This window comes from Mustelus asterias, chromosome 19 (genome assembly GCF_964213995.1).
Source record: "Mustelus asterias chromosome 19, sMusAst1.hap1.1, whole genome shotgun sequence".
NCBI lineage: Eukaryota > Metazoa > Chordata > Chondrichthyes > Carcharhiniformes > Triakidae > Mustelus > Mustelus asterias.
The window spans coordinates 5,604,671-5,626,868 of record NC_135819.1 but is presented as its reverse complement, the minus strand read 5'-3'; the positions used below and the strand labels follow the sequence as shown (position 1 = coordinate 5,626,868).

Genomic DNA, 22,198 nt, shown 5'->3' with positions numbered 1-22,198 from the left:
CGCAGCTCACTACCAAGTGTGACAATGATGAATTAGTGATTTATGTAATGCTAAGGATGAATCATAGTCATTCCGGCACATCAGAAGATCACCGTATTGTAATCCAATCTGTGCCATTGCCCTACTCTATTCCCATAACGCTGTCACTTTCTCTCATTCAGATACGCATTCAATTTCCCTTTGAAATCATTCACCCTTTCTGTGTCCACAAGCCTTGCAATATCTCCAAGTCAAGAATACTACACACTGCATTAAAACAGTTCCTCCTTGTACCCCCCCATGTCTCTTACCTGAAATCTTAAATCTGTGCCCCATACTCCTTGTACCATTAGTAAAAGGGAAGACTTTGCTTTGTCTACTTTATCTAAACCTGTCATAATCCTGTACACCAGCAGGTGGTGAACATGGACAATGATGTTGATGAGTTCAGAAATAGTGTTTTCATTTCAAAGTTTGTGCGGGATATGATTGAGTTTCTGGGCCAAATACTTCATGATGATTGATGTGCCAAGAGGTGTTGCACCAGTAACCGAATGCCAGGTTGAACCTATATCCACATACAGCCTCTACTGTTTTGCTGCTGGAATTTATATGTTATTGTATTGTGTAGAACGAGTTTGAATTCATTGGTGCTGCGATCCTTGTAACCAAATAGTCTTAACCTTCTCACACCTAATCAATGTGAATGCTTCTCCCTCCCACACTCTCTCCTTCCCTCCCCTCACCTTTCATCATCTCCATCTATTGCTTCATCTTGCATATCCTTACAACCTTTGCAACAAGACCTGAGAGTTTGATACCTTTAAAAGTACTTTTCTCCAAAAGTTTACTTGAGTGAGGGTTTCATTGGCAAAGTGTGAATGAAGTCCATTGAGCCCCAAGTCTAAGTTGGAGTGTTTTGTGCTTTGTTTCAAGCCTGAGTGTCAGCTTTTCCTGCAACCATGTCCTTTCCCCCACTCCGCTGGTCTGAGTCTGAATGCCTCTTCCAGCACTCTCCTTCCCCCGCATTTCGAGCCTGTGTAACCTGCTTTACAGTAAGGAGTCTAACAACACCAGGTTAAAGTCCAACAGGACTTTAACCTGATGTTGTTAGACTCCTTACTGTGTTTACCCCAGTCCAACGCCGGCATCTCCACATCATAACCTGCTTCACCTCAGGCTGAGTTTGTTGGTGCGACAATATTCTGATGTAGCTGCAAACCGAATAGGCCCAGAGAAGAATCAGAGCTTTGTGAGTAGTCATTCAATAACTCCGAAACTTGAATTGGTCTGGTTTTATTAACAGTTGGCATATCATGTGCTCTGTAGTAGGACAGCAGTGCACAATTCACATTAAATTAAACTCATTGCAGTAAGAGGCTCTTTAATTAGCCACAGGGGATAGTTTAACACCACTTACTGAACAGTTATTAATCACATTCCCAGAACACAGCCCATCAGGCAAATAATTTCTGTGGAGATTTCCAGGTACTAAAATTGACTAAAATGTCAGTATGATTTGCAGTAGTCGCTACATTGAGCTTTTTTGAATATTTTACCCCCCATTGACCTGTTTCTGTGGCGGCATTACTTACTGAGGCCAGTTGGGTGTTAAACTGACGCAACTATGCTGGGCCTCCGTAGGGACAGTGGGCCCATTTTCTGCTAAGGCTGTGCAGGGAGGCTGGCACAGCTGAAGCTCAGCTAGAGGGGCTGATGTAGTCAGTACCATTGAGCTCCAATATCTGAGACTTGCCTGTTGGGTCAGTATACTTGAGGTTGGTTGCTGTTGTTCCTTGGTAATTAAATATCACAGTCTTGTTTAACACGATACACTTTTTGGAGGTGATGTTTCTGAATAAACCGCAGTGAGCCGGGGAAGAGAAGCACCAAGGTCAGGTGTGACCCTCTGATGTTCTTGTCGAATCTAATTGTGTGCCTGCAAGTCCAGGGTTGTTGAATTTGAAAAGTGTTGTTGCGAGCAGGGTATTCTTGGTAACTACACAACTGCTGGTTATAGAGTTTACACATTGTCAATGCTGCAAGCCAAACACTTCTAAATCTAAAAACTAACCTAACTGCTTTTAAAGAATGCCCACCATGCCAGGCTTCCCTATGTTGCTGTTTGTGTACCAATGCTGAATTGAAGGTCAAGCTACTTCCGCACTTCCTGATGCTTCTGTTTCTATACTTTATCACATAAATATCATAGTAATGGAAATTAGTGAAATTGGTTCTCAAAGCTAGTGTTACAGAAATATCGCTACCTCAGTAACACTGCAGGTTTCACAGATCCATCTTGTTCATTATCTGTACCTTGAGATTTGCTAGTGCACATTTAAAACAAAAATCATTCAAAGGATGTGGATTTCACTGGCGAGGCCAGCATTTATTGCCCATCCTTAGTGGCCCTTGAGAAGGTGGTGGTGAGCTGCCTTCTTGAACTGCTGCAGTCCATATGGTGTAGGTACACCCACAGTGTGTTGGGGAAGATGTTCCAGGGTTTTAAACCAGTGACAGTGAATGAATAGCGATATATTCTAAGTCTGGATGGTGAGTGGCTTGGAGGGGAACTTTCCAGGTGGTGGCGTTGCCATGTATCTGCTGCCCTTGTCCTTCTAGGTGTTAGAGGTTGTGAGTTTGGAAGGTGAGGCTAAGGAGCCTTGGTAAATTTCTGCAGTGCATCTTGTAAATGGTACACACTGCTGCTACTATGGTGTCGGTGGTGGAGGGATTGAATGTTTGTGGATGGGGTGCTAATCCAGCAGGCTGCTTTGTCCTGGATGGTGTCAATCTCCTTGAGTGTTGTTGGAGCTGCAGCCACCAGACAAGTGGGGAGTATTCCGTCACACTCCTGACTTGTGCCTTCTAGATTGTGGACAGGCTTTTGGGATTAAGGAGGTGAGTTACTCACTGCCATATCCCTACCCTTTGACCTGTTCTTGTAGCTGCAGTATTTATGTGGCTAGTCCTGTTGAGTTTTTGGTCAGTGGTAACTCCCCAGGATGTTGATGTGGGGGATTCAGTGATGGTAATGCCATTGAATGTCAAGGGGCGATGGTTAGATTCTCTCTTGTTGGAGATGGTTATTGTCTGGTACTTGTGTGGCGTGAATATTACTTGCCATATTAGCTCCAAACTGAATATTGTCCAGGCTTTGTTGTATTTGGACATGGCTGCTTCAGTATCTGAGGAGTCAGGAATGGTTCTGAACAATGAGTGATCATCAGTGAAAACCCCACTTCTGACCTTACAATGGAAGGAAGGTCATTTATGAAGCAGCTGAAGATGGCTGGGACAAGGGCATCATTGATAAATCCACAACAAAGCAATTGGGAATGACTGGATCAGTGCGGTGTGTTATGGTAGAGAGGGTGGTTTTCAATGGCACACAGTTCTTGCATTTTATAAAGATTTACTGTCATGAGTTAATTTACTGTAAGATTTGTAAACAGTTGAGCTGGTGCTGACATATTGAGTAGAAAAAGAACAATTTAAAATTCTGGACGGGGAGATGGGGAGGGAGCTGGGGAATTTGGCTGTCTTAGATCTGGAGGGATATATTTGGGGTTTTGCCATTTATTGCATTAACCTGGCTTATTTGACTCCTTTGGTGTTGATTGACCACCCCAGAGCTAGTTCCAAGAAATGATTCAAGTATCCAAACTTCATTCAACCAGCAGGACCAAGCAGGCGTTTCAGCCACAGTGTGCACTGACAGTGAAGCATTCTGTGTAGCTGTGTGGAAGATTTCGGGCTGTAACATCTACTGGGATAAGCCTGTGTATTCAGCATAGGGTTTGCAGTCAAGAGATGTGTAAGGCTGCGATGCACAAATGTACAAGCCAGTTTGTTCGGCAGTGCCACTGCCTTCTCCTCACTCAAAGTCCTGAAACATTTGCGTGTGGCGATTGGGATCTGTTTGCTGGTTGTACTTGTACTCTGCTGGGTAGTCACTCTCACTGCATTCAGAGCCGCTGGCTAGCTGGTTCCCGTTGTTGATAGGGAAGTTGGAGGTGGAGCAGTACTTTGGGTCAAATACCTGCCGGCTCAACCCATAAACAGTCATTCCTTTCTGTGAAGCACCTTGGTTCGTTCCCATCTGCAGTGACACAATGGTGGAGTCACATTTCTCAGTTCCAAGTTTGTTATCGAAGATGTGTCTCCGTGTCCCTGGAGCAGTCATTCCAGCCTGTAATCAGCAAGAGGATTGGTCAGAGAGTAATCCGTGTGCCCTGCCAACCCCTGCAGTACCTTCTCCCCATACTGTCGACACCCTGCCACCCAGCTGATCTTTTCCCATCATGTCTATCCTGTCACATTAACTTCATTCTCCCAGACTGAATGAGTTAACATTTTCATTGAACAGCAATGAAATTTGCTATGATTGTGCAGTGCCATTTTTATGTAGGACTCAGCACTTTCCAAATGTGTCAACTTTATTCCTCCTGTCTCCATACCTTCTTGTTCTGCCCCATACCTGTGTAGCGCCCTTGTTGGTTCCCATTTGGAGGCTAATGGTAGTCTGGTCAAGAGGCTTCTCCACTCCAGTTTTGGGGTCATATAAATGCCTTCTGGTACCGTAGGCTGTCATCCCCTGCTGGCTGGCAAACTTATTTGTCCCCATCTGGAGAAAAGAAAACATACAAATCGGGATGCAAAAGAGAAAACAAAACCTCTCCTCTCTTGGGGTGAAGCCCAAGGAAAGGGAATCAGCCTGTTCATTCTGTGGAGATGGATGCTCCCTTTGACTGGACTGCAGCTGCTCTGTTGTTAATGGTAAGGATATGATCTGAAGAAGATCACATGTTCAGGCTATTGGAATTTTCACACTACCCTAATCATCAGGCCGATTTTGCACTGACTCCAAAAATTGTGTGTGTAGTTGTACGGCATTTTTTCCCCCTTCACACAATGTACAACGCAGTGCTCCTTCATCCAGTTTACAGCAGTCACCCTCCATCCGTCATGCACGGAAACATCTTTGCTGTGGAATTCTATCCTTGGGCCATCCTAATCTCTTTTCACACAGTAAGTTTTCCTGGCTGTAACTGGGTAAATTTCAGTCCTAACTGCTTAGGTTAAAGTTAGATGTGCCACTGCCCATACCTGCTCTTTGTTCTCATCACTGACCTCAAATTTGGCTTCTAAATTCTTGAACTACTCTGGATATCAAGACCTTCGTAACGTTCAGCTGCTGTGTTTTTGATCTGCCATTCAGTTGCTTAAGCTTTAAGGTCAAAGTTTTTTAGCAGTGGTTCCATGGTCTTTAGGGTTCCACGAGAAAATTTTGAATGATTTACAAAAGCCACTGGTAGCTGAACAAAAATGAGTCCACAGACAAGCTGCTTGTCTAGGTGCGAGATAACTCCTGCCAAGGTCATTTTCCTGTTTGGACATGTGTGTCTAATTCACAACCCACTTTTCATATTTATAGGGTCTCAACTTTGCGAATGATCTTGCTGCCATCTCTTCGCGATGCACCCACCTCCAGCAGAAGTCTGACAGATTCAGCATGTTTGCAAAACAGACTAGTCTGCATATCAACAAGCAGATAACACAAGCCATGAGTGTCAACATAGAAATCATAGAAACCCTACAGTACAGAAAGAGGCCATTCGGCCCATCGAATCTGCACCGACCACAATCCCACCCAGGCCCTACCCCCATATCCCTACATATTTTACCTGCTAATCCCTCTAATCTTCGCATCCCAGGACACTAAGGGGCAATTTTAGCATGTCCAATCAACCTAACCCGCACATCTTTGGACTGTGGGAGGAAACCGGAGCACCCGGAGGAAACCCACGCAGACACGAGGAGAACGTGCAAACTCCACACAGACAGTGACTCAAGCCGGGAATCGAACCCAGGTCCCTGGAGCTGTGAAGCAGCAGTGCTAACCACTGTGCTACCGTGCCACCCATATCAGCAGCATCTCCAATTACTATTGATGGAGAAACGCTGAAGTATGTTGAGGACTTCACATGCCTTATCAGCAATGACAACGGTGTTGAGAAGGGCATCAAAGCCTGGCTGAATAAAGCTAGAGGTGCATTTAGCAGACTTTAAACCATCTGCAAGTCCAAATGGTGCACCCTAAGACCAAAATCAGACTCTATAATAGTAATGTAAAATCAGTCCTGCTGTTGGATCTGAATGCTCGAGGTTAGTGAAGACAGACATGGGCAAGGTCAACACCTTTCATAATAGTTGTCTCCATGAGATATGTAACATCTACTGCCCGAGTAAAATTTCCATTGAGGACCTGTACAAGAACAGTGGTTGCTACAGCATTGTCCTTGAGATCAAAAAGCTCTGATAAGATGGCTGGGACACGTACTAAGGATGTCCAAGGAGCAAATACTGAAGGTTGCTCTAAGATGGACAAGCTGGTATACAGGACAGGCAAAAAAACATGTAATGGGAGTGTGGTGACTGAACTTGAAGAGATGGGGTGAGGCATAAGACAGGGCTCGATGGAGGAACATCATTGCGGCCTTGTGTCCCACCCGGGACTAGGAGAATACCTACTAACTTTCCTTTAAGTTCACTGCCTTCCTATCCTCCCTAATCTCCCTCCAAATAAATTCCAGTGTGGAGTGCAGTGGCCCCTCTCTCCCGTGTGGAGTGAAGTGTCCTCTTAACTGTGCAATGCCCTTCCCTCTAATGTGTATGCAGTATCCATTCAGTGTCCCTCCAGTTACTTTCCCACATCGTACCTGGAGTCCAATGATATTCTGTCCTGCTTTCAGTGTCTCACTATCGAAAGTTCGTTGTTGTTTTTCTGCATATCTCACACCGATGTCCGAGTTTGTATGGTAGCCTTTTGTTTTTGCCTATGTGGAATAGAAATTTAATTTTTCCTCTTGTGAAGAGTGAGTCAGGCAATCTATCAAGTAATTCAAGTTAAGATTAGAATAGTTACAGCAGAAACACTCACCATGCTAGCCAGAGCCATGAGTGTTGTCTGAACCTGGGTCAAGTTACAGTTCTCATATAAATCATTTGCTTCAAAGCTGTCATGAAGTTTCACACCATATTTTATGATTGCTTTGATAAAGTTCCCGACGTTCTCCAGCTGTGGACAAAAGAGCAAACGTGAGCATCACAAACAATTCCCATTCCTAGGAACTGGCTGCTTGTTACTGTACCAGGTTAGGCCATGAGAGAATTAGGGCAACTTGTGAAAAAATGGGCTTGCTGAGGATATTGGGTCCAGACTAGTTGGATAGGCTATTTTGGAATACATAGGATGATAGAACAATAGAGCTTGCAAATCAAACCCTCGGGCAAAAGGTTTGAGGTTAAAAGCCAGGAATTACTTATTTTCCCAGAGGATCCTGGTCCCTGAGGAAGATGCTGAGACAGGTGGCAGGTATGGATTCAGTACAATACTTTATAGGAAAGTAACATGATATTGGGAAAGTATCTCTAACAGTGTGGATACTTGGTAGTTAGTTGGGGCTGGTTTAAAGTTATGAAAGTTACTGACTAGGTAGCTGGAGCTAGTTGAAATTCTGAAGATTTGTTACTAGTTAACTGGGCTATGAGGAGTTCTGGTTAGGAGTCTGCTGATGCTTTGGTTTCCTTTGGAGACCAGAGAGACTCTTAATTGGCTCAGTGTTTAGTACTTCTCCCTCAAGATGGTTTGTTACCTCCTGTGGTTGTGTGGATGGATTGCCTTTCTCCAACCTACGTCCCTTCTAAGCCTGCATGGTGGTAGTGACGCACAACATTAATGGAGGGATTCTCAGTGTGAAGATGAGACATTTTGTCGCCACAGGACCTTGCATCCAATGTCCCTGACATTTTTATCATGATCACTGTGTATGTCCCATCCTACCAGCAGGGCAGAGCTAGTAGAGGCCATGACACAGTTGGGAGAGTTTCCCTGGGAGTCCTCAACATTGACTCAGGGCCCCATCAAATCTCATGGCATCAGATAAAAGATGGACAAGGAAAACTCTCCCTGTTTATCACATACTGCCCTCCCTTGGATAATAAATAGGTTCTTCTGCCAGTTGGACACCATTTGAAAGAAGCACTGAGGGTAGCCAAGGACGCAGAATGCACTGAGGATCAGTTACTTCAATGTCCATCACTAAGAGTGGCTATTTACTGTGCCGAGTCCTGAAGGACGTATTCACCAGACTGGGCCCACAGTTTGTGAGTGTACCAGAGTGAAAACCTACTTGACCTCATCCTCACCGTGCATCAGTCCAAGATAGTATTGCAGGAACCTGTACTTGTGTCTGTAACAGATTTGCTCCCCTTTTCAATATATAGATGTTTCCTGGCTTTTTTTCCATTTCCCAAAGACACTTCATCATAACTAAGGGCTTGCACATTTCCTCTCTGCTTATCTATATTTGAACTCAGCCTCTCATTTGGAAATAATTCCTTTTTTTGGGTGTAAAGCTCTTTGCTTTTGTATAACTCGGGGTGATGGGGAGGAGTGGAGAACATTGTGATCCTGCCAAGCTCCATAGTAAGGCCATACAAGTTGTTTGAAAGACCATTAAGAGGTTGATAATGTCATTGGGGGCGCACAGGCTGCATGTACTACCTGGACAGAATGGCAGGTACATGGTGCCCCAGGGAAAGGAAATTAACTGGGCCCCATTAAAATGAAGAGGAGGCCTTGGGCATTGACAAACAGATACCCATGACATGGCACAGATGGTGGGGAGGATGGGCAGTAAGCATAAGAACAGGGAGCAGGAGTAGGCCATTCAGCCCCTTGAGCCTGCTCCACCATTTGATAAGATCATGGCTAATCGGATAATAACCTCATCCCGTCCACCCCCAAGAACCTATCACTCCCTTGCTTACCAAGAACGTATCCAGCTCTTCCTTAACAATATTCAAAGACTCTGCTTCCACTACCTTTTCAGGAACAGAGTTCCAAAGACTCTTGACCCTCTGAGTGAAAAAAGAGTTGCCTCATCTCCGTTTTAAATAGACTACCCTTTATTTTTAAACAATGACCCAGTAAGTAGACAGTGCAGAGTATTATCACTCTCCTGCCATCATGGGCATAGGTGCAGGAGAATAGGCTGGTAAGGACAACTGGGCAGAAACCTGATCATGAGGAGGGGCTACAGCTGGCAATGGGGAATGACACTCAGAATTTGGGTAGAATCCTGGACGTCAGATGTGGAGGGGCAGGAAGGACGCAAAGTTTCAGCATAGGATAAACGGTGCAGACAAGATAAGTCTCTTTCTGTGCTGTAAAGCCTAATGACTGTTGATGGAACACTGTCATGAGTACTGGGGAAAGTGGGATAACGTAGGGGTGGCCTACACATCTGAACTACGCTGGGACCAATGTTCTTGCAAAATACATAAGAAGGGAAGTAGAACTTCAAAATAAATAGAGGGGAATGGTTCTGAAGAGGGGATAGATAAGTTTACAAAACAAAAGGATATGGCAGCATTGCAAGGCAGCTGTTTAGATAATGATACCTAGAGTGTACAAACATTAAAAATAGCAAATATAGTCAAATGAGGAAATAATGGTAAAAAGGCTTTTTTACTTAAATTCATGAACCGTTCGGCACAGAATAAATTAGCTAGTGGCACAAATTGAGGTTTGTGGGTATGATCTTGCAGCCATTACAAAGACATGGTTACAAGGAGATCAAAGCTAGGAACTAAATATTCAGAAGTATGTGAATTTCGTGAGACTGACGGGAAGGAAATGAGTGAACTTTATGCATGAGCACTTGGAGAGAGCACATTGTGAGTGAGCACAGCCAGAGTGAACTGAGGGGAAAGAGGTGCTTTTCTAGCTTTCTAACTTTCTAATCTTCAGAGAGTGTTCTTGTCCTGCATCAGGAGTAGAGGCTACAAAGGAGAAAGCTGATTCGTAAGCAGTGGGTAAGGTCAGGTAAGTATTTACTATTTTTATCGCTTCTAATTTGTAAGGTTTTCTGTGGTTATAGTTTGCAAGGGCTATATTCTGTAGTAATAAATACCAGGGAAGAAGGGCCCCAGAGTAACTGATATTAAGCATCTTCCAAAAGGTTTAATTTAAAGGGGTAAGTCATGGCAGGAGAACTCAAAGCTGTGGTGTGCTCCTCATGATCTATGTGAGAAGCTGGGAACATTTATGGTGCCCAGGACCAAAATGTATCATTATAGAATCCCTACAGTGCAGAAGGAGGCCATTCATCCCATTGAGCCGAAACTGACAACAGTTCCATCCAAGCCCTATTTGCGTAATCCCATGTATTTACCCTAGATAGTCCCCCTGACACTAAGGGGCAATTCAGCATGGCCAATCAACCGTGGGAGGAAACTGGAGTACCGGGAGGAAACCCACGCAGACACGGGGAGAATGTGCAAACTCCACACAGACAGCCACCTGAGGCCGGAATGGAATCCGGATCCCTGGCGCTGTGAGGCAGCAGTGCTCACCGCTGTACCACCATGCCACACGTATCTCCAGCTGCAGCTCCTGGAAGCCCATATTTCAGAGCTTGAGCGGTGGCTGGGGACACTGGAATATCCGTGAGGTGGAGGGTCTCGTGGATGGCATGTATAGAGAGGTGGTCGCACTGCATGCTCAAACTTCACAGGCAGGAAGGGAATGAGACCACCAGGGAGAGCCAGAGGACTAGTCAGGTAGCGTAGGAATCTCCTGTGGCCATTCCCCTGCAAAACAGATATTCCGTTCTGGATACTGTTGAGGGGAATGGTGCCTCAAGGGAAAGCAGCAGCAGCTAAATTCGATGCACTATGGTTAACTCTGCTGCAAACGGGAGAAGTAAAAAGTGTTGGAATGCAGTAGTTATCAGGGGTGTTTCTGTGGCCGTAAACAGAATGGTCTGTTGCCTTTTTGATGCTCGGGTCAAGGGTGTCTCAGAGCAGTTACAAGACATTCTGAAGTGGGAGGGTGAACAGCTTGTGGAAGTACACAGTGGTACAAATGACATAGAAAAATCATCGAATCATAGTGGATTTCCTCTGGGTGCTCTGGTTTCCTCCCACATTCTGAAAGACGTGCTGGTTAGGTGCATTGACCCGAACAGGCGCTGGAGTGTGGCAACTAGGGGAATTCCACAGTAACTTAATTGCAGTGTTAGTGTAAGCCTTACTTGTGACTAATAAATAAACTTTTAAAAAAAACTTTAAAAAACTTTAGAATCATACAGTGCAGAAGAGGCTCTTTGGCCCATCGAGTCTGCACCGACACATTAGGAACACCTAATCGCTCACCTAATCCCATTTACCAGCACGTGGCCCAAAGCCCTGAATGTTATGATGTGCCAAGTGCTCATCCAGATACTTTTTAAAGGATGCGAGGCAACCCGCCTCCACCACCCACCCATTCCAGACTGTCACCACTCTCTGGGTAAAAACAGTTTTCCTCACATCCCCCCCTAAACCTCTTGCCTCTCACCTTGAACCTATGTCCCCTCCTGACTGACCCTTCAACTAAGGGGAACAGCTGCTCCTTATCCACTCTGTCCATGTCCCTCATAATCTTGAACACCTCAATCAGGTCGCCCCCTCAGTCTTCTCTGCTCCAATGAAAACAACCCAAGCTTACCCAACCTCTCTTCATAACTTAAATCCCAGGCAGCATCCAAGGTGAATCTCCTCTGCACCCCCTCCGATTGATCGGAAGGGCAATCACATCCTTCTGATAATGTGGCGACCAGAACTGCACACAGTACTCTAGTTGTGGCCTCACCAAAGTTCTATACAATTCCAACATGACTTCCCTGCTTTTGTAGTCTATGCCTCGATTGATAAACGCAAGTGCCCCAAATGCCTTTTTCACAACCCTACTAACATGCCCAAGAACTAAGTCCTAAAAACAGAATGTAGGGAGTTCAGAAGTAAGTGTAAAAGTCAGACTTCAAAGGTAGTGATCTCAGGATTACTATCAGTGCCACGTGCTAGTTGGAGTAGAAACAGCAGGATACATCGGATGAATATGTGGCTGAAAAGATGGTGCGAGAGGGAAGGTTTCAGATTCCTGGGACATAGGGACTGGGTCTGGGGGAGGTGGGACCTGTACAAACTGTACTTACACCTGGGCAAGACTGGGACAGATGTCCTGGATGGAGTATTTGTTAGAGTGGTTGGGGAGGGTCAAACTGAAATGTCAGGGGATGGGAACCAATGCAAGGAGTCAGAGGAGGGGGAATCGAGGATAAGAACAAAAGAAAGTAAGAGGAATAAGAACAGTGATAGGCAGAAGAATCAAGGAACAGGATCAAATATGGCCACAGTGAAAAATACTGACTACGGGATACGTAATGTTAGAGAAAAGCCTTAAGGCTTTGTGCCTTAATGCATGGAGCATTCACAATAAAGTGGATAAATTAATCTTGCAAATAGATGTAAATGGGTATGATATAGTTGGGATTATGGAGACATAGCTGCAGGGTGATCAGGGATGAGAGGTGAATATCCAAGGGTATTCAGTATTTAGGAAGGACAGACAAAAAGGAAAAAGTGGTGGATCAGAGGAAATTAATGCAATAATGAGGAAGGATATCAGCTTTGACAATATAGAGTCTGTATGGGTAGAGCTGAGAAACACCAAGGGGCAAAAAACCTTAGTCTGGGTTTTGTACAGGCATCCAAACTGTTAAGTATGTTAAGAGCAAGAAGATGAGATGTGAAGGAGTAGGACCTATCAAATGTGACGGTGGGAAAGTCTGTATAGAACCGGTAGAAATAGCAGAGGTACTCGATGAATACTTTACTTCAGTATTCACAGTGGAAAAGGATCTTGGTAGTTGCAGTGCAGACTTGCAGTGGACTGAGAAGATTGAGCATGTGGACACTAGGAAAGAGGATGTGTTGGAGCTTTTGAAAAGCATCAAGTTAGATAAATCGCCGGGACAGGATGGGATGTACTCCAGGTTACTGTGGGAGGCGAGGGAAGAGATTGCTGAGCCTCTGGCGATGATCTTTGCGTCATCAATGGAGATGGGAGAGGTTCCGGAGGGTTGGAGGATTGCGGATGTGGTTCCGTTATTCAAGAAAGAGAAGAGATAGCCCGGGAAATTATGGACCGGTGAGTCTAACCTCAGTGGTTGGTAAGTTGATGGAGAAGATCCTGAGAGGCAGGGTTTATGAAAATCTGGAGAGGAATAGTATGATCAGAAATAGCCAGCACAGCTTTGTCCAAGGCAGATTATGCCTTACGAGCCTAATTGAATTTTTTGAAGATGTAACTAGACACATAGACGAGGGAAGAACGATACATGTAGTTTATATGGATTTCAGCAAAGGTGTTTGATAAGGTGCCCCATGCAAGGCTTATCGAGAAAGTGAAGGGGCATGGGATACAAGGGGATTCATGGGATTCAGAACTGGCTTGCCCACAGAAGGCAAAGAGTGGTTGTAGATGGGTCTTTTTCAGCATGGAGGTCGGTCACCAGTGGAGTGCCCCAGGGATCTGTTCTGGGACCCTTGTTCTTTGTGATTTTTATAAATGACCTGGATGAGGAAGTGGAAGGATGGGTTGGCAAGTTTGCTGATGACACAAAGGTTGGTGGTGTTGTGGATAGTGTAGAGGGATGTCAGCAGTTGCAACGAGACATAGATAAGATGCAAGACTGGGCGGAGAAGTGGCAGATGGACATCCCAGATGGACAACCCAGATAAGTGTGTGGTGGTTCATTTTGGCAGGTCGAATAGGATGAAAGAATATAATATTAAGGGTAAGACGCTTGGCAGTGTGGAAGATCAGAAGGATCTTGGGGTCCGGGTTCATAGGACGCTCAAAGCAGCGTCGCAGGTAGAGGCTGTGGTTAAGAAGGCGTATGGAATACTGGCCTTCATCAATAGAGGAATTGAGTTTAGAAATCGGGAGATAATGCTGCAGCTGTATAGGACCCTGGTCAGACCCCACCTTGAGTATTGTGCCCAGTTCTGGTTGCCTCATTACAGAAAGGACGTGGAAGCCATAGAAAGGGTGCAGAGGAGATTTACAAGGATGTTGCCTGGATTAGGTGGCATGCCTTATGAGGATAGGTTGAGAGAGCTAGGTCTTTTCTCCTTGGAGAAGCGAAGGATGAGAGGTGACCTGATAGAGGTGTATAAGATGTTGAGGGGTATTGATAGAGTGGATTCTCAGAGGCTTTTACCCAGTGCTGAAATGGTTGCCACAAGAGGTCACAGGTTTAGGGTGCTGGGGAGTAGGTACAGAGGAGAAGTTAGGGGTAAATTTTTCACTCAGAGGGTGGTGGGTGTGTGGAATCGGCTGCCAGTAGTGGTGGTGGAGGCGGATTCGATAGGGTCTTTTAAGAGACTTTTGGATAAGTTCATGGAAGTTAGTAAGATAGAGGGTTATAAGCCGAGTAGGTAGGGACATGTTCGGTGCAACTTGTGGGCCAAAGGGCCTGTTTGTGCTGTAGCTTTTCTATGTTCTATGTTCTAGTTCTTATAGATTGGAGGGTAGTTAATGTAACCCCATTGTTTAAAAAGGGAAGTAAAGAGAAAATTGAATTATAGATCAGTCAGCCTGACGTCGGTTATGGGGAAAATTCTAGAGTCCATTATCAAAGATTTTATAGCAGAGCACTTGGAAAACTGGTAGAACCAGACAGAGTCAGCATGAATTTATGAAAGGGAAATTATGCTTGATAAATCTACTGGAATTCTTCGCAGATGTAGCTAGTAGAGTTGATGAGAGGGAGCCAGTGGATGTGGTTTGGACTTTCAGAAGGCTTTCCACAAAGTCCCACATAAGAGATTAGTGTGTAAAATTAAAGCACATGGGATTGGGAGTAGTGTATTGAGATGGATAGAAAACTGGTTGGCTGACAGGAAACAGAGTAGGAATAAAAAATTTTTTCCAAATGACAGGCAGTGACTAGTGGGGTACCGCAGGGATCAGTGCTGGGACCCCAGCTATTCACAATGAATAGTAATGATTTAGATGAGGCAACTGAATGTAATATCTCCAAATTTGCAGATGACACAAAGCTGGGTGGGAGGGTGAACTGTGAGGAGAATGCAGAGGTGTTTCAGTGTGATTTGGACAGGCTGAGTAAGTGGGCAAATGCATAGCAGATGCAGTATAATGTGGATAAATGTGAGGTTATCCACTTTGGTAGCAAAAATGGGTAGGCAGATTATTATATGAATAATAATTAAGAGAGGGGAATATGCAATGAGACCTGGTACGCCAGTCGCTGAAGGTAAGTATGCAAGTGCAGCAGGTAGTAAGGAAGGTAAATGGTATGTTGGTCTTCATAATGAGAGGATTCGAGTACAGGAATAGGGATGGCTTGCTGCAATTGTATAGGGCGTTGGTGAGTCTACACCTGGAATATTGTGTGCAATTTTGGTCTCCTTATCTGAGGAAGGATGTTCTTGCTGTTGAGGGATTACAGTGATTCCTGGGATTGCAGTGATTCCTGGGATGGCAGGATTGATATATGAGGAGAGATTGAGTCAATTAGGATTGTATTCGCTAGAGTTCAGAAGAATATAGGAGCGGGGGGGAATCTCATAGAAACCTATAAAATTGTAACAAGACTAGACAGAATAGATGCAGGAAGGATGTTCCCTATAGTGAGAGAAGTCCAGAACCAGGGGTCATAGTCTAAGGATACAGGGTAAATCTTTGAGGACAGAGATGAGGAGAAATTTCTTCTCCCAGAGTAGTCAGCCTATGGAATTTGCTACCACAGAAAGTAGTTGAGGTCAAAACATTGCATGTTTTCAAGGAGGAGTTAGATATAGCTCTTGGGGTGCAGGGGATCAAAGGTTATGGGGGGAAAATGGGATCAGACTATTGAGTTAGATGATCAGCCATGATCATCCAACTCATAATGAATGGCGGAACAGGCTTGAAAGGCTGAATGGCCTACTCCTGCTCCTATTTGAGACAAAGGGTGGCACAGTGGTTAGTACTGCTGCCTCATAGCACCAGGACCCAGGTTCGATTCCAGCCTTGGCTGACTGTATGGAGTTTGCACATTCTCCCTGTGTCTGCGAGAGTTTCCTCCGGGTGCTCCGATTTCCTCTCTCAGTCCAAAGATGTGCGGATTAGGTGGATTAGCCATGCTAAATTGCCCCTTAGTGTCCCAAGATATTTAGGTTAGGGGGATTAGCGGGCTAATTATGTGGGCTTATGGGTGTAGCACCTGGGTGAGATGCTCTGACAGAGAGTCGGTGCAAATTTGATGGGCTGAATGACCTCTTTCTGCACTGTAGGGATTCTATGACCGTCCCCTGGATAGAAACATAGAAGAAAGGAGCAGAAGGAGGCCATTTGGCCCTTCAAACCTGCTCCACCCATTCATTACGATCATGACTGATCATCCAACTCAAGAGCCTAATCCTGTTTTTTCCCCATAACCTTTGATTCCATTCGCCCTAAGTGCTATATCCAATCTGATGGATTGCATCTGAGGATATTAAAGGAAGTAGCTACAAAGATAGTGGATGTACTAGTAATCCACATTCTGGAAAAGACTCAGAAGATTTGAAAACTGCCAACGTAATGCCCTGTTACAAAATGGCCTACTTCTGCTTCTGTGTCTTATGGTAATAAAATCATCTCATTCTTCTAAACTCTAATGAGCATTGGTCTAACCTGCTCAACCTTTCCTCATAAGGCAACCACTTCTTCCCAGGAATCAGCCTAGTGAATCTTCACTCAACTGCTTCCAACATAAGTATATCCTTTCTTAAGTAAAGAGACCAGAACTGTACACTCTACTCTTACGATTGCCCTGTATATTCCTTACTTTTATATTCCATCCCCCTTTCAATAAAGCCGTTGCTTTATAACTATCTCTAACACAAGGGCATCAAACCACCTCCCCTGCCATTCAATGGCACTTATGTCACTGATCCACCGACCATCAACATTCTGGGGTCACCATTGACCAGAAAATTAATTGGACTAGCACATAAATACTGTGACTACAAGGCTGAGAAATCTGCAGTGAGTAACTCACTCCTTATCACCCAGAGCCTTTCCTCTATCTTCAAGACACAAGGCGGGATGATAGCATACTCCTCACTTGCCTGAATGAGCATTGTTCCAGCAGCACTCAAGAAGCTCAATACCATCCAGACATCCAAGCTTGGTTGACATCTGATCCACCATGTTAAACATTCACTCCTACCACCACAGGCAGTGGCAGCAGCAGATACTATTTTCAAGAAGCATAGCACCAACTTCGATTGGACCTTCCAAACCTACAAACTCCATCACCCAGAAGAACAAGGACATCAAGCACATGGAAATGGCACAATCTGCAAGTTCCCCTCCTAGTCGTGGCGGCACAGTAGTTAGCACTGCTGCCTCACAATGCTAGGGACCCAGGTTCGATTCCCGGCTTGGGTAACTGTCTGTGTGGAATTTGCACGTTCTCCCCGTGTCTGCATGGGTTTCCTCCAGGTGCCCTGGTTTCCTCCCACAGTCAGAATGATGTGCTGGTTAGCTGCATTGGCCATGCTAAATTCTCCCAAACAGGCGCCAGAGTGTGATGACTAGCGATTTTCATAGTAACTTCATTGTAGTGTTAATGTAAACCTACTTGTGACACTAATAAATAAACCTAAACTTAGTCACACACACCATCTTGACTTGGAGCTATAGCATTATTCCTTCATTGTTGATGGGTCAAACTCCTGGAGCTCCATACCAAACACTACAATGAGTACCAATATCTCTCAGACTGCAGCAGAAGGCATTCCATCACCTCTGCAAGGACAATTAGAAATGGGCAATAAATGCTGACCTTACCAACAAATCCCATATTCCACGAATTCAAAAAAATCTCCAAATTCACAGTGTGGCCCACACCAAACCACATATATACTTTCAATTCATTAACTCATTACCTGATGCCAGTTCTGTGGGGAGTCACTAATCTTCTTCACTGAGCCAGGCTGCAGTTTATTAATGAGCCTTAAATAGAAGGAAATACAGCATGAAATCATTTTCCATGTAAATGTGGGAGAAATACTTATTTATTGTTGTAATGTAATATTGTAAAATCAAGTTTGGCAGGTTTGTACTAAAGGTTACAGGACCGGATAGTAAGGCACTGGCAGCATTACAGAACGGAGAACGCTTTGAGGAGCAATGTTCTCCTTAAAATGTTGTTAATCGTGGCCAGTTTTTGTCAATGTGTGGTAGCTTCCTGGAAGCTGCATGGGTGCACAGTTGTGCAACTTAAAGAGAATATTGATGAGAGGTTACGGGATGGGACAGAGAGCCACTGGCAAATATTACAGGATAGTGAGGACTAGTGTGGGTTACTGAATAGAATTCTAAGGAGTTGGAAGTCACTAGATGCAGTGGAAAGTATAATTTAGTGTTGATGTTGGAGGCATAGCCGTGTACATACACTGAAGGTGTGATCAGCTTGATGCAAATGTAGGTTGGAGCTTTTGATTTCTACACTTGGATACATCTATTTCCAGAATTGTGGCTTTGATATTTCCAATAGTTCTGCTTACTGGCACAGTATGATTCCATTTTTCAGATCATCCATGAGGTTTTCTGAAAGAGTTGCTCCAGTAACATCTTCAATCCACCCCCGAATTGCCTCATCTTTCTGTGGGTCATATTTCTGGGCAATCTGTAGGTTAGACATCAGATTTAAGTGCTATGAAACCATCAGCAAAACCATTTATTTCATTCTCCTTCATCTGTTTATCCAGATTGCCCTTAAATGCATCTGTATTATTCACCTCAACTACTCCATTTGGTAACAAGTTTCACATTCTCACTGCTCTCTGCGTAAGGGTGTTTCTCCTGAATTCTCTATTTGGTATCTTAGTGGTAATCGTATATTGGTGGCCTTGAGTTTTGCTCTGTCCTACAAGTGTAAATAACCTTTCTGTGTTTACTCTATTAAACCCTTTCATAATTTTAAAGACCTCTTTAAATCATCCTCAGCCTTCACTTTTCAAGAGATAAGCGACCTGGCGGTTCATCCTTTCCTGATAGGCAAAACAAAGTTCTGATATTAGCCCAGTACATCTTTTGCACCATCTCCAATGCATTTATATCCTTTTATAATCTGTCACCCAGAATTGTACATAGTACTCGCAAGTGTGGTCAAACAAAGTTTGTAAGAAGTTTAACAACACCAGGTTAAAGTCCAACAGGTTTATTTGGTAGCAAAAGCCACACAAGCTTTCGAGGCTCTGAGCCCCTTCTTCAGGTGAGTGGGAATTCTGTTCACAAACAGAACTTATAAGACACAGACTCAATTTACATGAATAATGGTTGGAATGCGAATACTTACAACTAATCCAGTCTTTAAGAAACAAAACAATGGGAGTGGAGAGAGCATCAAGACAGGCTAAAAAGATGTGTATTGTCTCCAGACAAGACAGCCAGTGAAACTCTGCAGGTCCACGCAACTGTGGGAGTTACAAATAGTGTGACATAAATTCTGATTCTAGGATCGCATGATAAAGACTCAGGAGGAAAAAAGCAGAAATATTTATGTGAAATAGTGTGACATAAACCCAATATCCCGGTTGAGGCCGTCCTTGTGTGTGCGGAACCTGGCTATCAGTTTCTGCTCCGCGACTCTGCGCTGTCGTGTGTCGCGAAGGCCGCCTTGGAGAACGCTTACCCGAATATCAGAGGCCGAATGCCCGTGACCGCTGAAGTGCTCCCCAACAGGAAGAGAACAGTCTTGCCTGGTGATTGTCGAGCGGTGTTCATTCATCCGTTGTCGCAGCGTCTGCATAGTTTCCCCAATGTACCATGCCTCGGGACATCCTTTCTTGCAGCGTATCAGGTAGACAACGTTGGCCGAGTTGCAAGAGTATGTACCGTGTACCTGGTGGATGGTGTTCTCACGTGAGATGATGGCATCTGTGTCGATGATCCGGCACGTCTTGCAGAGGTTGCTGTGGCAGGGTTGTGTGGTGTCTTGGTCACTGTTCTCCTGAAGGCTGGGTAGTTTGCTGCGGACAATGGTCTGTTTGAGGTTGTGCGGTTGTTTGAAGGCAAGAAGTGGGGGTGTGGGGATGGCCTTGGCGAGATGTTCGTCTTCATCAATGACATGTTGAAGGCTCCGGAGGAGATGCCGTAGCTTCTCCGCTCCGGGGAAGTACTGGACAACGAAGGATGTCCCGAGGCATGGTACATTGGGGAAACTATGCAGACGCTGCGACAACGGATGAATGAACACCGCTCGACAATCACCAGGCAAGACTGTTCTCTTCCTGTTGGGGAGCACTTCAGCGGTCACGGGCATTCGGCCTCTGATATTCGGGTAAGCGTTCTCCAAGGCGGCCTTCGCGACACACGACAGCGCAGAGTCGCGGAGCAGAAACTGATAGCCAGGTTCCGCACACACAAGGACGGCCTCAACCGGGATATTGGGTTTATGTCACACTATTTCACATAAATATTTCTGCTTTTTTCCTCCTGAGTCTTTATCATGCGATCCTAGAATCAGAATTTATGTCACACTATTTGTAACTCCCACAGTTGCGTGGACCTGCAGAGTTTCACTGGCTGTCTTGTCTGGAGACAATACACATCTTTTTAGCCTGTCTTGATGCTCTCTCCACTCCCATTGTTTTGTTTCTTAAAGACTGGATTAGTTGTAAGTATTCGCATTCCAACCATTATTCATGTAAATTGAGTCTGTGTCTTATAAGTTCTGTTTGTGAACAGAATTCCCACTCACCTGAAGAAGGGGCTCAGAGCCTCGAAAGCTTGTGTGGCTTTTGCTACCAAATAAACCTGTTGGACTTTAACCTGGTGTTGTTAAACTTCTTACTGTGTTTACCCCAGTCCAACGCCGGCATCTCCACATCAAACAAAGTTTAGCATAACCTGTCCAACTTTCAATGTTATCCCTTTGTATAGAAACTTTAATGCTTAGTTTGCTTTCTTTTAATATTTTCCCATGGTTCCCTTTCGAATTCTGTTTCTTTATGCTCCTGTGAAGTGCTTTGAGATGTTTAGCAATGTTAAAGGTGAGTAAAAATGCAAGTTGTTGTTGTATCTAACCTGTGCTGCATTTGTGGAAAGTGAAGCCAAAAGTCGGAAATTTTAATTCTCAGAAACTAACATCTATTCATTTGTAATTAAAATGATTTAAATAGAATAAAATGTGAAATGCTGAGTGAAACTGAAGATTTAAATCAAAAATAATTGCTGCCAACCCTTTCGTTTGAATAAGTTGTTTCTGTGGTACATTCAGAGGCTTAGTACAACTCCTCCACTCAACTAAATTTCTTCAGCAGTTTGTTTATAAAGGGAATACCACTATTGTCAGAGACTGCAGTTAAACTATTTAAATATTTAATATTTAAATATTAGTTCCAGTGAGACAGAAATCATGGATATATCCAAAGTGGAAATGTTTATGAAACTGAATTTCATGAACTGAAGAGTTCACAGATTCGCTAGCCCTGTAAACTCCGTACTAACACAAATAGATTTATTGGGATTAAATCTCGCAGGAGGTGCAGTTTGGAGCCACGCGAGCACTGCCATTTAACAGCTGCCTGTTGGCTGTCGTTCACATCCTATGGATCCAATACTTTAGGAGATTAATCTCTCCTGTATAGTTTATCTTCACTTTGCTGTTTCCAACTTTTCTTTGGAACCTGATTCCTCAACTAGCTAGCTAATAATTAAAGGAATGTTTTCAGAGATTACCACATGTCAAAACTCAATGTGAACCCAGTAGAAGCTGCCAGTGGGTTTCTGTAAGTTTCTAAATACAATAAATCCTAAAAATCATATGTGATCTGTTGATAAATGTTTGGGGAGCCTGTGATTAACCAGTAACATTCCAATAGTGTTCCTTATTCAACAAACTCTCAATCTTTGTACACAAAAAGAAAGACCAGATCCTACCTTACGATTCACTTCTGCCGAGAGGCCATATGCAGGTCCCTTGTTGAAATGCACTGACATCTCTGAACTATTAGTTGCAAGCTTACGACCCCACACACCAGCACCTGCTCTCACTCTTGTTCGTTCTGGGAGTCCCAAATTTCCAAAACCTTTCAAACTCTTGAATTAGCTGGGTCTAAGAAACCTTCCTATTGGTTCAGAAGGTAGCAAATCAGGAAAGTCTAGCTAACAATGCCAGTGATGCCCGCCAATTGGAATTTGAAAAAGTGTCGTCATTTTTTCCATGTTGTCTGTTTATCTTGGATCTGAGCAGCGATTGGTTAATCTCACATCAGTATTGAACAGAGAAAAAAACTCGGAAATGTGTAGCATGTCAGCAAAAGCATT

The 22,198-nt window shown here is 44.2% G+C and overlaps 1 protein-coding gene across 1 annotated transcript; it reads right to left on the bottom strand.

Moving 5' to 3' along the window:
- Window positions 1-1,259: 1,259 nt before the first annotated feature.
- Window positions 1,260-21,968, bottom strand: LOC144507699 (calponin-1-like). The gene is made up of 7 exons (XM_078234893.1): window positions 21,812-21,968; window positions 18,433-18,554; window positions 17,812-17,878; window positions 6,923-7,060; window positions 6,702-6,818; window positions 4,460-4,606; window positions 1,260-4,171 (listed from the first exon to the last, which is right to left on the bottom strand). Exons 1-7 carry the CDS (start codon window positions 21,869-21,871, stop codon window positions 3,857-3,859), a joined length of 966 nt encoding a protein of 321 aa, XP_078091019.1. The 5' UTR covers window positions 21,872-21,968; the 3' UTR covers window positions 1,260-3,856.
- Between the last annotated feature and the right edge of the window lie 230 nt (window positions 21,969-22,198).

Excerpts from the sequence above, each read along its gene's own strand:
- LOC144507699 (XM_078234893.1), bottom strand. The coding sequence starts at position 21,871 with ATGTCAGTGCATTTCAACAAGGGACCTGCATATGGCCTCTCGGCAGAA. Across the intron at positions 18,555-21,811 it reads CGGCAGAAGTGAATCGTAAG|ATTGCCCAGAAATATGACCC; the intron begins GTAGGATCTGGT and ends TCTAACCTACAG. Across the intron at positions 4,607-6,701 it reads AGAATATCATTGGACTCCAG|ATGGGGACAAATAAGTTTGC; the intron begins GTACGATGTGGG and ends TCTTTTCTCCAG.